This window comes from Schistocerca americana, chromosome 5 (genome assembly GCF_021461395.2).
Source record: "Schistocerca americana isolate TAMUIC-IGC-003095 chromosome 5, iqSchAmer2.1, whole genome shotgun sequence".
Taxonomy (NCBI): domain Eukaryota; kingdom Metazoa; phylum Arthropoda; class Insecta; order Orthoptera; family Acrididae; genus Schistocerca; species Schistocerca americana.
This window is the reverse complement of record NC_060123.1, coordinates 488364709-488383427: the sequence shown is the minus strand read 5'-3', so window position 1 is coordinate 488383427 and position 18719 is coordinate 488364709. Positions and strand designations below refer to the sequence as shown.

The following is an 18719-nucleotide window of genomic DNA, read 5'->3' as shown; positions in this document are numbered from 1 at the left end:
TGCTAGCTTCAAAAGTGGCTGGCAGTATTTACATGCTAATGAAACAATGTCTAAAAAAGGGAAACATTGTCTGTTGTAGGCTGTATAGTGTTTTATTAAAATACATTTGCTATGTCTTGTATTACATTTGTGCTCATCACATTCTTTTATGTCACGTATATAAAACCAGAAGTCGTTCTCCAGCACAACATACCCTGCTGTATATTGAAGAGGAAGTTCAGGAAGTGGCAGTTTTGCGTAAAGTTTATGATGGGTGCAGAAAATGAAATGAAAGACTCAGTTATACAATAGGAAAACATTCCGTCAGTTGAAAGGCAGCCATGATGGGTGCGATTCAAAATTCCAGAATGAGATTTTCACTCTGCAGCGGAGTGTGCGCTGATATGAAGCTTCCTGTCAGATCAAAACTGTGTGCCGGACCGAGACTCGAACTCGGGACCTTGCCTTTTGCGGACAAGTGCTCTACCAACTTTTCTTTTTTTTTTTTACGGCGATTACCACTTTTTTTCCAATGTCAGGTAACACCTTTCCTGACATGCATTTTGTTGTACTACCGCATAAATAGTGTCTACAATGCCCATATGTTGACAAATAGTGGCTAATTAGAAAATTAATTAATTAAGGAAATGAATAAAACTGAAAATGCCCAAATGAAAGACATGAAGACATTGCGGATAGTACAAATACAAAAGAAACATGCTCCTGTAGCAATGAAATGAAATTCGTGTCGGGGGCGACACCTGCTCACGACCCGACGTTGGACAGAGCAAGAGAGCCATCTATCGACTCGTTCTCCAGGCGTTGGTGTAAGACTGAGTCGTCTTCTCGAAATCAACCAAGGGTCCGTAAGTGTGATCGATGTCTATCTCGGGTTATTCGTCTATCTCATCTCTCACCCGTCACACCCCATCTGGCTGGCGGGTCGGTAAATGTAAGTCGCAAGTAATTAGCGAAGTCTTGTCCATATTTCTTATGCTGTGCCAAAAATCAATTTTGTTCTTTTCCGATTCGTTACACACGTAGCCCACCACCATTCCCCGTACCCATGTCACTGCGCTGGGTTTTTGGACCGGAAAATAAGATTCTTGGGGGAAAAAAAGTGTGTCTGATGAAATTGTGTGTGGGGCGGAGCGTAACAGGAACGCCAATATCTGTTGTGCCAAGTGCCACACTGGAGCCGTCCCACTACATGCTAAACGATGTTCATCAGTGTCCACTGTTGCGCAGCCTAAACATAGTGGAGTGTCTGCCAAATGAATCGCGTGCCGCCGTTGATTCGTTGCGAACTTCCTATTTACCACCACATACCATGTTGAGCGTACCGACGTTGGGAGGTAAACGTTCCGTATAACGCGCCATATCTGTCGCCAGTTCTTGTCTGGGTACTTCTTTTCCAGGGTATTCCTGGGGCACCGGCGTAGTAAGAGTTGGTATACATCTCGCGTCGTCGGTAGTCGTGTTGTTGGGAAGGAATCTCTGACATAGCTAAGCTCAAAAAAAAAAAAAAAAAAAAAAAAAAAACAACAACAACAACAACAACTTGACATGTGACAGCTTCGGTGAAATATGACCCACATTGACTGGGGGCAGCATTGAAGTGGGCGCTAGTAAATCGGTCAACGCACCCGAGATATTGCGAAATTGACCGCGCCACTGTCGGAAAATCGTACTGACGAATAACGCCCGTGCCTTTTCATATACGTTCACTAGACCAAGTCCACCCTCTCCAGGTGGTAGCGTAAGCGTTGTGTATTGGATCTTAAACAGGTGTCCCACACTCACGTAGGTTCCGAAAGTTGCTTGTATCCGTGATGCCATTGTGCGCGTTAAAGGCAGGACATGCGCTACGTGAGTGAGTCTCGGTGCTAGGTATACGTTAACATAGGTCACCCTCTGAATCATATCCAACGCTCTTAATTTCTGTAACAGCACCATTGTCCGCATCAGCTTCAATATGCGTCGGTAGTTATCCGCTGCTGTCCGCTGCACATCCGTGTGGAACGTAACACCTAGACATTTTATGGTCTTAACTAACATGAGCGGGCCTTCCTCCCCCGGTTGTAATCCTCGACCGACATTCAAGCAGCGTGATTTCTGTACATTAAGCACGCTTCCTGCCGCCATCCCGTATCGCTGTATCCATGCCAACGCCGTACGTACTTCGTCGCCTGTCCTTGCCACCAGCATCACATCGTCAGCATAAGCGCGGCAATAAAAGGTCAGTTGTGGCAACGGCACTCCCTCCAACCGTCTTCGGAGACCATATAGACAGGGTTCCAAAGCCATTGCATACAAAAATATCGAAAGGGGGTAACCTTGACGAACTGACCTTGAAATAACGATGTAGTCAGTGCCCCGCCCATTCACCGAGACCTTTGATCGCACGCCGTGTAACAGTCGCATTTTCACTAGAATGAAGGCCTGTGGGATTCCCAATCTGCCCATCACCGCATGCAAAAAGGTATGATCCACTCTGTCGAACGCATGATCGAAGTCAATAGCGACGAGTGCCCCACGCACTCGGCATGCCGCTGCTAATGCGATGATATCTCGGTAGTCACCGAGCACCGTATGTACGTTACTCTTACCGCCGAGGCAAGTTTGATCTATGAGGAGTCTATCAGAAATTGAAGACCGCAGGCGAGCCCCATGGATGCGAGCGAAAATCTTATAGTCGCAGTTCAAGAGAGTGAGTGGTCTATAATCTCCTGGCCTTCTGCCACCGCGTGGTTTGGGTATTTGGATGATGATACCCTCCGTGAATTCGGCAGGTATCTCAGTCTGCGGTAACAGGAGTTCGTTATACATCTGAATCCAGGTCCGTCCCATGAGGTATGCAAAGGCGCGGTAAAATTCAATTGGGAAGCCGTCCTGTCCTGGGGACTTGTTCGGAGCCCCCCTGGCAATTGCATCTGTCAGCTCGTCGTCTGTTATCGCTGTGATGAAAGTCTCTGCATCCAGAGGTGGTCCTCTATCTGGCATTTCCGAGATGACATCATGTAGTGCCTTGTGGTTCACTTGTACAGGTCCATATAACTGGCGGAAATAGAAAGTGAACACATGCGCAATATCAAGCTGGTTCACAACTTGCTGGCCAGTTTCAGAGATTAGTTCCCTGATCAATGTCCTGCATCGTCGTTGGCGTTCACGTACTACGTGGTGCATGGAGGGGGTTTCGGCAGCAACTGTGTCCGCCAATCTCGCCCGGACCATTATACCTTCCATTCTTAGTCTCGTCAGCTGTAATAACTTGGCTTTTATCCTGCGCATGGCCGTGTGCCTTTCCGGTGATGGTTGTTGGGCCATCAGCTCCCTCAGGGCTGTAAAATAAAAATCAGCCGTCGTGCGGTTCCACTGCGATTTGTCCTGCCCGTATCGTATCAACGTTCTCCGTAACGTTGGTTTTGCGCATTTGATCCACCACTGGAGAACCGAGGTGTATGCTCGTTGGCGGCGAACGCAGGTCTCCCAGGCCGCCTCTATCGACCGGCGACATGCAGTGTCACGTAAAAGTGCACAATTCATTTTCCAGTGACCCTTACTCCATCATATCTTCTGACGCGTTAGTGAAATCGTACAGACGTACGCCATATGATCCGTAAAAGCCGCTGGCCAGATTTCGGCATCCAGTATCGCCGTCCGTAGAGCTCGTGTCACATACACTCTATCAAGTTTACTCGCCGAGTGTCCCGTTACAAACATATAACCCGGTCTGTCGCCATGCTGCAGTTCCCAGGCATCCAGAAGCGCCATTTCGGTAATCAACGCACGCAGTTCCATGCATGGCACATAATGAGGTACTTGGTCCTTTTTGTCGACGACACAATTAAAGTCGCCGCCCACTGTATAGTTATCATAGCGTCCAGCGAACAACGGTGCTATCTCTTCGGTGTAAAAGGTCGCCCTTTCTCTTCGTTTTGTGGAGCCAGATGGCGCGTATAAATTGATGAAACGAACGCCGTCGACAGTGATCGCTATGCCACGTGCCGAAGGGAGAGACGTGACGTCCTCCAGTCCTATTCCTTCCCTGGTGAGAATCGCCACACCGCATCCACTTTCATCGTGCACTGAATAATGTGCCTCGTAGCCGTAGAACTCTGGCGGTTCAAAAAATAGTTCAAATGGCTCTGAGCACTATGGGACTTAACAGCTATGGTCATCAGTCCCCTAGAACTTAGAACTACTTAAACCTAACTAACCTAAGGACATCACACAACACCCAGTCATCACGAGGCAGAGAAAATCCCTGACCCCGCCGGGAATACTCTGGCGGCGATGTGAAACGTACTTCTTGTAGGAGGACAATATCCACGTCCGCAGGGCGTAACATATCTTTCAGCATTTGAATTTTAAGCGGTGTCAGAATGCCATTAATGTTTATCGTTGCAATGCGGTACGCCTGGCGTGTGTTCATCAGTTGTAGGGCGGTGTCATTAAGCGTCTATCTGCACCCCTGGCGCTCTTCACCACACTAAGTTGTTCAACATTTCCCGACCTCTCCCGGCCTCTGGCCAGGACTATCCCCAATCGTCGCGTTCGTATTTTCATTCTGTTCCTGTTGGTCCATTTCTTGCTCCCAGTCCCCCAGCATATTTCCGGAACTGGTCGAAGGATGGGAGGCAACGTTGTCACCGCTCTGATGCTGGACAATTGTCATCTCCACTTCTGCCTTCCGGTCGCCAGAAGGAGAGTTCAAGTTATCGTCGCTGTGCAATTCCTGCATCGTCATCTCGGTATCTGCTGAATCCACTGGCCTCAGGTCGACACTGCCGTCGTCGTCAACTGTCCCCTCGGGACTATGGCTATCGTCAGCAGAAGTCAGTCGACGCTTCTTTCTTCACTTCGGCGAACGCTGTTTCCGTTGCCTCGCTTCCGCATCGGCTGTTTGGGTTGCGTATCCTCCGTCTTGGGCCTGGCCTATCACGCTCCCGGTGGAAGCACTGGCAGCCACCACGGATGAGCCTGGATCGGCCGTCAGCTGCATCTCTTGTGTGGTGTCCTGTGTTTGCTGTGGTGGAACCGGTGGTCGGAGTTCCAGTCCGTTGGTGTCCATGTTCTCTATAGGGGGCAGCTGCTGGGGCCCATCGGAAATCTCCCTCACGTCGCCTCTCAGGGCATCCACATAGGTCAACGGTAAGACAGTCATCTGTTGTGGCGCCTGGAGGCATTCCGAGCGGACGTGACCTTCTTTCCCGCACCCCGAGCAAGTGCGAGGTTGCCCATCATAGATTATAATCGCTCGACAATCTCCTATGTACAAATAAGAGGGGACGTGCTTTCGCAGTTCTATCCATATTTGTCTCACACCATTTAAAACGGGGTACGTGGTAAAACTCGCCCATTTTTCGGCCACATGGGATAGAACTGTACCGTATGGTCGAAAGGCGTCGGTAACAAGTTCAGACGGGACCTCAAACGGAAGTTCGAAGACTCGTATAGTGCGGATCCCCATTCCCGCGTGATCGACCGTAACCGCACCAACATTCCCGTCGGCATGACAGAAACGATACCCGTTCGGTGATCGTTGTAGAAGTCTTTCGCAGGCAGCCTCATCAACAAGCTTGACATAGACGACGCTTGAAACGATCGATAAATTGATTCCCACGATTTCCTGTGGATCGATTTTACCTCTTCTCTTAAGAAACGTTCAATCTCGTGTGCCTTTGGTCGTGTATAGTCGGTCGCAAAACTGAACTTCAAAGTCCTTTTTCTGTACGAGTGTGCCATCTCGTTCTAGACTCACAACATCGCACACGCGAAGCTGCTCCGGCGTAAACAAACAGGCGCGCGCATCACAGCGCGGCCGGCAGGCAACACGGTCCGCACTGTGTCACTGTCGAAGGCAGTCTGCCAACTGAGCTACTCAAGGACGACTCAGGCCCCGTTCTCACAGCTTTACTTCTGCCAGTATCTCGTCTCCTGCCCCCCCAACTTTACTCATATCAGTGCACGCTCCGCTGCAGAGTGAAAAACTCATTCGGGAAACATCCCCCAGGCTGTGGCTAAGACATGTCTCCACAATATCCTTTCTTTCAGGAGTGCTAGTTCTGCAAGGTTCGCAGGAGAGCTTCTGTAAAGTTTGGAAGGTAGGAGACGAGATACTGGCAGAAGTAAAGCTGTGAGGACTGGGCGTGAGTCGTGCTTGGGTAGCTCAGTTGGTAGAGCACTTGCCAGCGAAAGGCATAGGTCCCGAGTTTGAGTCTCGGTCCGGCACACCGTTTTAATCTGCCAGGAAGTTTCATATTTGATTCACCAATTGTGTGTTTCAATTTCATATGTAGTGGGTTATTGGTTTGAATAAATAAATTTTGGGTTTAAAAATAAAATAAATAAATTATTTAAGAATACAAGCGTGACAATAGCAGTGGTTCCAAATGGTTCACTAACAGGACTTGAGAGGGCAACCCATGTACTGCCAAACCGAAGTTCATTTATCTTACATATTTAAATATTTTAACGCTTCTTAATTGACAATAGCTGTTTAATAAGCTAAGTTTAGTGTGTGTTTATTTTAATTCTTGGCAATGTTCTTTTAACTAAGAAATTTTACATTGTTATTCGACTTATAACTCATTGGTTAGTAATGACATCATGCCGTCAGAAGTGGGCGGAGCCTCCATTATATATAGTAAGACATGCACTGGTTTCTTCAGTAGTGATCCTCCAGCTGAAAGAGGTTCCCACTCAATGGTAATTCATCGTCTTATAGCTTTATAACTTTATGTATTTTCTTTAATGTATGTAGCCCTGTAATTATAGCTTTGTATACTACTTGTAGGTCTGAAGATGACCGCAGCAGTGGTCGAAACCGGTGACCTTAATAAATATAAATCGTGATGAAGACTGTTTTTAATAGTAAATATTTGTAACACATTGATCACTGCCACTCCCATAATGTATTCAAAAGTAATTAGATGTGGATATACTGTAAGTTGCACCAGTCAATCTCTTTACAAATTTGTTACAGACATTTTAGACATGGAAGTAACATTGTGGCATTCAAATAAACATTAAATATGTTGCTAATGAAACTTATGTATGTTTGATAAGTGATACAGATATTTTAGATGATGAACTGCTATAAGTTACATTAGTATTGTAAATATCTTTGTTTTGGACAGATATTTTATAGTTGGAAATAGCAATGTGACACTTGTGTGTTTTGTTGATGAAGCTTACATATTTTTGATAAATATTACAGACACTTTAGACTTGGAAATACTGTTACATCATTATTGTCAATATCTTTATGTATTTTTTTTATAAATAATTCAGGTCTACCGAATACTTTTGAATATGCCATCAATTTACGCTATTCATGTCGTTTGAACACTTTTAAATATGGCCAAGATGGTCCCTCTGGGCTACATATTGACTAGCTGTTTCTTTTACGCAGTTCAGCTCGTTTGGATACTTTTGAATGTGGCGTTATTTACCCAATGCAGATCGTTCAGATACTTATGAACATAGCCAAGTTAGTGGCTCTTGGGCTATATACTGTTCAGCTGTTTCATTTTAGTGGGTGATAAAATACTGGGCTGTGACTGCGAGATCTAAATGTGTGCGTGCATGTGTGTGTGTGTGTGTGTGTGTGTGTGTGTGTGTGTGTGTGTGTGTATGAGAGAGAGAGAGAGAGAGAGAGAAATGAAAGCTACTGATGAGGCAGAATTTTTGCAGATGAAAGTGTCAGGTTGCTGCTTACAGTGCATCTCACAACTCTCCTGCACAATCTGCACTTGTGATTTTGTGGGTGTGGCATGGATACGATACAGTATATATATAGTCTGAAAAGTACTACTGTTATGAGATTATAATTTTATGAGGCTATAATTAAAAGCTCACAATCACTCTTTGTAGTAAATTGAGTTCTCTTGTCTTAATGATTGTTAATGCATTCTGAACCAACCTTCGATTATCATAATGTATGAAAAATAACAATAAGAGGCAAACAACATACCGTTCACCACCTTTTCCAAGTATGGCATCTGGGTCATAATGACTTCATATGTCACATCACCGTTGGTCTTTTTCAGTACGTCGTCGATTTCTTCTTGTACTTTCTTCTGGATATCCGGGTGTCTAACAAGCTCATACAGGCAGAAGCTTACGGTGGTAGAGGAAGTTTCGAACCCAGCGATGAAAAACATCCACGCCTGTGCTGCCAATTCCTTGGTCGTCAGAGTCTTGCTTTTTTCTAGCAGGGACAAAATATGTTTTTAAGCAAATTGTAATATACCTTATAAAACGAATCAGCTTAAGGTTACGAACTATCTTCTTGCTGTGAGTTGTGGGAAATTAGGGTTTCTAATAATTTCCACTATGTCAGAGTAAAGAGGAGAAAGATAAGCTTTCAAAATGTTCTTATATTACCAAGAACTGAATAGCAAAAATAACTGCAAAAAAACATACCTCTAACTCATACTACCCCTAAATTCATAATAATTATGGAAAAAATGTTTCATAATCTTAAAGCTGATACACGTTCATTTATACAGCTTGTTTAAAACAGTGTGTCAGAAATCCTTGTAGGAGGTAGGGTTAGTGTAAACAAAAAAACAAAAAAAGACCTACAAATTTGTGCCTGGAAACAAATACTTGTTAAGTTACGGACAATTTTAATTGTTTCAAAAATGACGTTCATTGGTTATTTCTTACAGCTGATTGTGTCTGTATGTAGTCCTCTGACTGTGTTGTTAATGTCAGTTATGGCCAGATGTTGAGAATGACTAAGTAGTGAAGCGAAGTACTGAATATCTGCAGTTGAATGATTTCTTATTATTTACAGATCAGTCGAGTTTCACACAGAATAGTTTGATAAACTACCACAATCATCGTGTGTGGTCAGGTGATAACTTCGTCTAATCTTGGAATCAGAGCGTCACATTCCATTTTGTACCAGTGTGTGTCCACAAGGAGTGAGTGACTAGGCTCACAAGGCCATAACTACCAGAGCAATTTTCAAGTGGTGCTTATCGCCTAGACTGGTGTGCAGATCTTAAGGACGAAAGTAACTACTGCATGATGCATCACTGCCAAGTAACACAGCGAAATGAAACTTGATCATTCATAGAAAGAACTGCTACATTATAGTACAGAATGTAACTGAAAGAAATGCGCAATGAGATGAAAAGAAGTGATACTTTTATTCAAAGTCAGTAATTACACTAAAGTCACTGCGATTCACGACTTTCCTGCGGATATTACAAAAGGGGGGACGTTGTTCTTAATACCACGGGCGTCGGTGCACGATCTACAGCGTCCTCCCATGCTGACAACAAGGTTCATAAGGAGTTCTTGTGGCAGGGATTTCCAAACCTCCACCAGCGCTGTTGACACCAGCTGGGTGGTGCTTGAAGCCTGAGGACGTGCTGTAGTACGAGCCCCAGCGAATCCCAAACATGGTCGTGGGATTTAAATCGGGTGAACGGGCAGGCCAGTTCATTCGCCGAAAATCCTCTCGCGCCAAGAGCTCCTCAACTTGCAATTTTCGCCGTTCGATGTTCTCGCGCATTGTCATCCACAAAAATTAAGTCAGGGGCGCATGTATCTCTGAGAACACACAGATGGGGAAGGAATACAGTGTCACAATAACACTGACCGGTGAGTGCACTGTTTTCAAAGAACTGGAGGTAAGTATGCCCGTGCATTATTATGCTTCCCCACACTGTAACATCCGGAACACAAAAATTGTTATGTTAGACATCGTTCATAGGTGCATTACGCGTTCTCACTTCTCGCCGCATGAGGGTACGTCCAACATGACAATGAGCGGCCGATCACAACACAGGTAGAGAAGCTCTCGGAACGAATATTAGGCAAATGGACTGACCTGCCTCTTCCTCCTACTTCAGTCCCATTGCAGACATGTGGGACGCGTTGGAGAGACGTATTGCAGCACGTTCACATTCACCAACGATCGTCCAGCAGATGTCACCTGCATTAGTGAGGGAATAGAGCGCCCTACCGTAGTTACTTCCTATTGTGCGCCGGCCTGGTGACCGAGCGGTTCTAGGCGCTACAGTCTGGAGCCGCGCGACCGCTACGGACGCAGGTTCGAATCCTGCCTCGGGCACGGATGTGTGTGATGTCCTTAGGTTAGTTAGGTTTAAGTAGTTCTAAGTTCTAGGGGACTGATGACCTCAGAAATTAAGTCCCATAGTGCTCAGAGCCATTCGAACCTATTGTGCTTGTGACCAGCAAAGGAGCACGTTGCGAAGCGTGCATTGTTGTCTGTTGTGATCACAAACGCTATTAAGAATCTTATCCCGCCATTTGTAACGTCCAGGAGGCTTCATGAATCTTGGTAACTTCCGTGTAAGTACTGTCTTTGAATGAAAGTGTCTTTTCTGTGCATCTCATTTTTTCCGTTTCTTCCCGTACTACGCTGTAGCTGTTCTTTCTACGTATGGTTCGGTTTTCAGCGAGCTTTGCTACTTGTAAATGGCATACCCCGCGAAAGTTACTTCCGTCCTTAAGTTGTGTACACCAGCGTATTTTTGCGCGACGAAGTACCCACGCTGTTGGAGAACATTTGGCTTTCACAAGACAACGTACGGGGTACCGCCCAGTTTTCTGTATCTCTTGTGACAGCACGCAACAGAAACGTTTAATGAGCAATGGTTTGGTCACCCGCCCGGCCTGCCGTGCGGTCTAACACGCTGCGTCCCCAGCGGGATGGCGTGTCGGGCCCCGCCATGAATCCGCCCGGCGGTTGAGTGTCGAGGTCCGGTGTGCCGGCCAGCCTGTGGATGGTTTTTAAGGCGGTTTTCCATCTGCCCCGACGAATGCGGGCTGGTTCCCCTCATTTCGCCTCAGTTACACTATGTCGGCGATTGCTGTGCAAACACTGTCTCCACGTATGCGCGTACACCATAATTACTCTACCATGCAAACAATGGAGCTACACTCGACTCATATGAGACGTTCTGGGGGGGGGGGGGGGGGGGGGGAGGGGGGTTCCACTGGGGGCCGAACCGCACAATAACTCTGGGTTCGGTGTGGGGCGTCTGTGAGGTGGTAGGACTGCTGTGGCCTGTTGTGGGGTTCTCAACCACTGACGGGTACGGCGGGACGAAGCCTCTCCGTCGTTTCTTGGTCCCCAGTTTAAGACATACATACATACGTACAATGGTTTACTCCAGACTTTTATCCTGCAGATTTGTGGCTTTGGAGACAAATGAATTGACCTAACAACAACGTGACAAAATCCGACGGCATGCCAATTTGTTCTCCTGAGCACATCAGTCTTTGAGAAGGTGTGCTGAGGGATGGGTGAGTAGTAAACACATTGAGCGCCGTTTTAAGATCAGGTGATTGCACAGTCCCTTCAACATGCTGAGGTTCAATGTTTCCACTCTCATGAGCATCAGTAATACAAACACAAACTTGCAGGCACCATGCTCCCATTACTGTCTTGTTTAGTAACACAGTAATACTTAAGACATTTGATGCAAAAGTTACAGAACTGTAGTCAAATAGGTAGGCTTGGTCCACGCCTCAGCCCGTAAGAAGAGGCGATAATAGTTGCTAAATGCGCCACCACACCACTATTAATGTTCATATACATACACTACAAAGTGCACTCTTTGGATTACCTTTTGCGAACATCATTGTACAATTCACAAGATACGCTTTATCTTCCTGCATTGCTGAGGTCACTAATGGATATATTTACATGTGGACTCTCGACCTGGAGAGAGCTTGGTTAGTGTTAGTGACTGCAGAAATTGTGATTACTATTAATTCATCAACAAGGGTACTGGAAAGACTCTTATCAACAGTGCTAGTGTCACTGTACTGCGTAACATCTCAAAATCTCCCCACATTATGGCGTGGAATGAGACAAGAGACACTGTTAATGGTGCAACAAAACCAGTTAGATGGATGACGCTGTAAATCTTTTTTCCAAAGACAACGCTCTCTAGGAAATAACATGCCAGCTACTGATAAGTGGAAAAAACTTTGCTTCATGATGCCCGACATCTCACACAACAGAAATGGTTCAAATGGCTCTAAGCACTATGGGACGTAATATCTGAGGTCATCAGTCCCCTAGACTTAGAAATACTTAAACCTAACTAACCTAAGGACATCACACACATCGATGCCCGAGGCAGGATTCGAACCTGCGACCGTAGCAGCAGCGCAGTTCCGGACTGAAGCGTGTTGAATTGCTCGATCACAGCGGCCGGTTTCTCACACAACAACTGACAATGAAAGAAGATTATACATGGAGATTATCAAAGAATTTTATTTGTCCTACTGCTTACTTCTACTGGAAAGTGTAGGGGTGGATAAGTGAAGATGTACCTGACAACTTGAAGGCAACCAACTGGTATAAATCACCCTCAAAGTATGGATTATTGGTAGACGATTTCAGAAACGGATGTTCTTCCAAACTACGCTGCGCTGTAAAACTTAAGGACAAGATACAGGGTGTTTCAAAAATGACCGATATATTTGAAACGGCAATAAAAACTAAACGAGCAGCGATAGAAATACACCGTTTGTTGCAATATGCTTGGGACAACAGTACATTTTCAGGCGGACAAACTTTCGAAATTACAGTAGTTACAATTTTCAACAACAGATGGCGCTGCAAGTGATGTGAAAGATATAGAAGACAACGCAGTCTGTGGGTGCGCCATTCTGTACGTCGTCTTTCTGCTGTAAGCGTGTGCTGTTCACAACGTGCAAGTGTGCTGTAGACAACATGGTTTATTCCTTAGAACAGAGGATTTTTCTGGTGTTGGAATTCCACCGCCTAGAACACAGTGTTGTTGCAAAAAGACGAAGTTTTCAACGGAGGTTTAATGTAACCAAAGGACCGAAAAGCGATACAATAAAGGATCTGTTTGAAAAATTTCAACGGACTGGGAACGTGACGGATGAACGTGCTGGAAAGGTAGGGCGACCGCGTACGGCAACCACAGAGGGCAACGCGCAGCTAGTGCAGCAGGTGATCCAACAGCGGCCTCGGGTTTCCGTTCGCCGTGTTGCAGCTGCGGTCCAAATGACGCCAACGTCCACGTATCGTCTCATGTGCCAGAGTTTACACCTCTATCCATACAAAATTCAAACGCGGCAACCCCTCAGCGCCGCTACCATTGCTGCACGAGAGACATTCGCTAACGATATAGTGCACAGGACTGATGACGGCGATATGCATGTGGGCAGCATTTGGTTTACTGACGAAGCTTATTTTTACCTGGACGGCTTCGTCAATAAACAGAACTGGCGCATATGGGGAACCGAAAAGCCCCATGTTGCAGTCCCATCGTCCCTGCAGCCTCAAAAAGTACTGGTCTGGGCCGCCATTTCTTCCAAAGGAATCATTGGCCCATTTTTCAGATCCGAAACGATTACTGCATCACGCTATCTGGACATTCTTCGTGAATTTGTGGCGGTACAAACTGCCTTAGACGACACTGCGAACACCTCGTGGTTTATGCAAGATGGTGCCCGGCCACATCGCACGGCCGACGTCTTTAATTTCCTGAATGAATATTTCGATGATCGTGTGATTGCTTTGGGCTATCCGAAACACACAGGAGGCGGCGTGGATTGGCCTCCCTATTCGCCAGACATGAACCCCTGTGACTTCTTTCTGTGGAGACACTTAGAAGACCAGGTGTACCGCCAGAATCCAGAAACAATTGAACAGCTGAAGCAGTACATCTCATCTGCATGTGAAGCCATTCCGCCAGACACGTTGTCAAAGGTTTCGGATAATTTCATTCAGAGACTACGCCATATTATTGCTACGCATGGTGGATATGTGGAAAATATCGTACTATAGAGTTTCCCAGACCGCAGCGCCATCTGTTGTTGAAAATTGTAACTACTGTAATTTCGAAAGTTTGTCTGCCTGAAAATGTACTGTTGTCCCAAGCATATTGCAACAAACGGTATATTTCTATCGCTGCTCGTTTAGTTTTTATTGCCGTTTCAAATATACCGGTCATTTTTGAAACACCCTGTAGATAAAGTAATGACTGGGTACAAATGAGTGAAAGTATGTTGCCAGAGATCTCCCAGTCGTGCACAGAAAGCTGAATGTCACATGACAATAGGCGAGTGTGACTCTAGCGCGGAAAACTGGACGTCACGTGGCATGAGGTCAGCGCGATTATTGCGCCCAATGGGACTGGCCCAGCAACATGAGGTTGCTGAAGGACCGGGAAAAGACAGTGTTTGTCAATCGGCGAGTGATTACAGTGCACTGTTGTGGTATTCTTCATCAGAAGATGACCCAGAGACGACATTTTGATGGCTCCATAAGGAGAAGAATCATCGGGAAGCTGGATGAGGTATGACGAGTGTAATCCAATAGTTTGGCTTTGCTGACAGTATTGTTTCACGTGCATGGGGATTATTCCGAACCACAGGCACTTCTGCCCACAGGAGAGAGCCGGCCGCAGGTGGCCGAGCGGTTCGAGGCGCTTCAGTCTGGAACCGCGCCACCGCTACGGTCGCAGGTTCGAGTCCTGCCTCGGGCATGGATGTGTGTGATGTCTTTAGGTTAGTTTAAGTAGTTCTAAGTTCTAGGGGACTGATGACCTGAGATGTTAAGTCCCTTAGTGCTCAGAGCCATTTTAACCATTTGGAAATCAAAGGAGAGGAAGTGGTCTACGACGATCAACTACAGCAACATAAGATCGCTGAATTGTGCAAGAGGTAAGAAGGTTGCAATTGCAACCACATGTAACACCACTGCAAGGCACGCAGTCTCATTAGTCTCACGCTCCATACCGGTGTGGCGACTGCATGAGGGTGGTCTCTTTGCCAGACGACCAGTACACAGCATTCCGTTGACACCCGCACAGCGACTGCACCATTTGCAATGCTGCCAAGAGCATAACAGTTGGCCTGACAGAGCGCGTGGTCGCGTGCTTTCCTGGGTAGTGATTCTGGATGTACCCTCATATGGGGAGTGGTTGTAACACGTAATGCACCCAGGAAAATGATCGAACATGACCGTTTTTCTTGTCCAAGTGTTATGGTGTGAGGAGGCATAATGCTGCGTGGGCGTACTGACCTCCAGATCTTTAAACACTGATCGCTCACCGACCATCATTATTGTGACATTATACACCTTCCCCTTGTGCATCTTTTCATGAGTCTATTCGACTCTGACTTCACTTTTTACGGAAGACAATGTGCAACCGCGTCGAAGAGCGCACTTGGAGAAGCTCTTGGGACGAGAGAATATTCGGCGAATGGAAGTTGTGCGCGTTCCCCCAAGTTAAATCCCATCCAGCACGTGTGGGATGCATTGAGCAGACTTAACTGTAGCACGTCTACATGCACCAACGGCCATCAAGCAGTTGTCAGCCACGCTGATGGAGAAATGGAACACCCCCCACCACAAGAAATCTAACCAATCTTGTGGCTAGCATGAGCATCCATTGCTGTCCATGGTGATCACATACATACCCTTTAAGAACGATGTCCCGCCCTTTGTAACGCCCAGAGGACCATCATAAATCACGGTAACTTCATTTTGTATATTGTCTATGAATAAAAGTGCCATTTTTGTTCGTTTCATTGCGTATTTCTTGCGGTTGCCTTCTCTACAATACCAGTACTGTAGCAGTTCTTTCTATGTATAGTCCATGTTTCATCGAGCTAGGTTTCATGGTACTGACATATCATGCGAAAGTTACTGTCATCCTTAAGACTCGCACACCAGTGTATTGCCACATCTCAGAGACGGGTAAATGGTTAAATTAATTTGATTGACAGCTTCTAAATTAAGAGAGATAATCATTACAGTTTTACTTGAATAGTACAATAAGTAATGTCTTAGTTATGTATAACATTACATCCCCCACGAAGATGAAACCAGAACAACTATATCTTAATATAGAGACATTTAATGTTGACACCCTAGACAATACCCTAAATTAACATTTGAAGGCCGGCCGGAGTGGCAGAGCGGTTCTAGACGCTGCAGTCTGGAACCGCGCTACCGCTACGGTCGCAGGTTCGAATGCTGCCTCCGACATGGATGTGTGTGTTGTCCTTAGGTTAGTTAGGTTTAAGTAGTTCTAAGTTCTAGGGGACTGATGACCTCAGAAGTTGTCCCATAGTGCTAAGAGCCATTTGAACCATTTAACATTTGAACTTCTATGAAATTTTCTGACAGATTAAAACCGTGTACTGCACTAACACTCGAACTTGGGACATCTGCCTTTCCCAGGCAAGTGAACTACCAACTGAGCTACCCAAGCACGATTGATGACCCGCCCTCTCTCTTGACATCCTCGTCTCCCACCTTCCAAACTTCACAGAAGCTCTCCTGTGAAACTTACAAGACTAACACTCTTGGAAGAAAGGCTATTGCGGACACGTAGCTTAACCACAGTCTGGGGGATTTTTCCAGAGCAAGTACTCTACCGACTGAACTATCCAAACATATCAGAGCAGACTTCCTTGCAGAGTGAAACTTGCATGAAATTTGGAGGATAGGACACATGGTAACGGCGGGAGTAAAGCTATGAGGGCAGGTCGTGAGTATTCCGTGGGAGCTTAATCGGTAGAGCACTTGTTTGTCAAAATCAAAGGTGCCCCGTTCGAGTCTCGATCCGCCACATACTTTTAATCTGCCAGGAAATTTCATATCAGCACACACTCCACTGCAGACTGAAAATTTTATTCTTTTCTCCTTTGATGCTTTTGTAAAAATCATATACAATGAAGAACAGTGCTTACGTTCAGTTTTCGGCTGGCCAGTGATTGAGAAGCTGTCATCGACGTATCCATTGTTCTTCAGCTGAATCATCAGCTGCAGGAAGTCCTTCCTAATGACGCCTGTCTCCTCTCGGTGTTTGACTGTCTCGTCGACGACACGTGTGAAATACTCTGTGAAGTCCTTTGGCGTGAAGGCTACCGGCAGCAGGGTGCGCAGTTTCGGATTAGAGAACCCCAGAGCCTGACTAAGATAAATGCGCAGCGACGACTTGAAGAAGCGCCGCCTCCACTGGCGAAACTCCGCGTCAGGGTTGTGCTGGCTGTCCACGTCGATGCCGAAGGCGCAGGAAGCGATGGCGTCAGTGGAGTAGCGGGCAACCAGCTCGCGGACTTCGACGACACTGCCCGCAGGAGTGACGTCAGCCAGAACGCGCGCGCAGTCGCGCACTATGCTGAACATTGCGCGCATTTTTCCCGATGTGAACGTGGGCGTCAGCTTCTGGCGCAGAGACTTCCACTTGGTGCCTCCAAGTAAGAAGAGGTGAGCCGACAGGTAATCTTTCTCCTCGTCTACATAGATCCCCCGGTCGGGAAAGTAGTTGAAATCCTTCACCATGATCGTTTTGATCAGCTCTGGATCCCGTAAGACGAGAAGCGGATTGTTTAGCGAGTAAATACCGACGACATCCTTGCCTTCTGCTGCAAAATATATGTCCTTCATATCCTCGCCAGGGCATTTCCTCATTAGTGTCGTGTTCCAGACATTTCCCAACGGAAAAGACGGCTCCATATATGGTAGACCTTTCTTCTTCCAGTAAGAGTAATTGATTTTAAATGTAACGTATAGTATCGCTAATAGTGTTGATAGGGGTGCCAACATTTCAGTCACCCACGAGTCAAAGAAGATAGCCATTTTGGTTCCTAAGGAAACAAAAAGGAGGAATGGAAAATTAGTATAACTGTTTTGAAAACATTGTTGGAGGAAATGAGTGATCACAATGTAATAATTGAAATTAATTGTAAAACAGTCTAACTCGCAAGGCACGTTTATTAAAAGGTGACCGACATTCAATGTGTTATGGTCATCTCGAAACCTTCAACCATATTGAAGGACAGTGACTCTGCATGGAACAGCAACCGCTGAATGATGATAGTCAACTACTCTATGCTCCTGCAATTTGCAGTCGTCATTTAGCAGTACCTGTTCCATGCACAGACATTGTAAATACTTGGTCTGAAGGTCTGAAGATGATCATTAGACGTTCGAAACCGGTCGCCTCTTATTAAACGTCCTTGCGATCCAGATTGTTTTATAATTAATTTCAAAATTAGTATAACTGGACTATATCCATCACAATCTATTACCATTTATAAGCCAGCCAGTGTGTTCAAGCACTTGTCTACCACAACTTACAAGGAAACATTACGAACTTGACCTGATACTGTAAGGAGGAAAAAAAGCACAATTGCAAGATATCAGTCCCAGCACTCGATCCTGCGCGGACATTTGGGCCACAATTCTGACAGTATGTAGTTATGATCTTCTGAAAGTACAGCTTTTAAACTTTTGCGAGCATTACTTGAGTGTTACTCGCTCCGCCCCGCTGCAGACGCCTAATGCCCGCGCACGAAGTGTTGTGCAGCAGAGTGACAACCGGAGTCCTGTTCACGGGATGTTGACGGTGAGGGATGCGATAAGGGCAGGTGAGCCACCTGCCCAACCTGATTTGAAGTCTTGTTCTATGCGAAAAACAGTAAGTTATATGTGCAGACAATATATCAACCTCACGCCTATACAGTACATGCTCAATATTAGTTTAACATTGTTCTCGTACCGATATTCTGCAGCTATAAATACGCCTCAAAATCAAAATGAATTAACCTAAGCAAATGAAGAATTACTATGAAACGGAGTTAATGTTTTTAGATTTACAGTTTAGTCATACAAATCACGTTTATGAACAGCACATCTCCCGCAATGTGCTTCACTTTCTGAGAACCATCTTTAAAATCCTAAGAAAATGACG

At 45.8% G+C, this 18719-nt stretch overlaps 1 protein-coding gene across 1 annotated transcript in view; it reads right to left on the bottom strand.

Moving 5' to 3' along the window:
- The window catches only part of LOC124616465 (cytochrome P450 6k1-like), a 39086-nt gene extending 21778 nt beyond the window's left edge, over positions 1 to 17308 (bottom strand). The window contains exons 1-2 of the mRNA XM_047144774.1: positions 16714 to 17308; positions 7958 to 8194 (exon numbers count right to left, since the gene is read on the bottom strand). Of these exons, the coding sequence (XP_047000730.1) occupies positions 7958 to 8194; positions 16714 to 17308 (832 nt within the window). The remainder of the gene's footprint in view (positions 1 to 7957; positions 8195 to 16713) is intronic.
- Positions 17309 to 18719: the final 1411 nt, after the last annotated feature.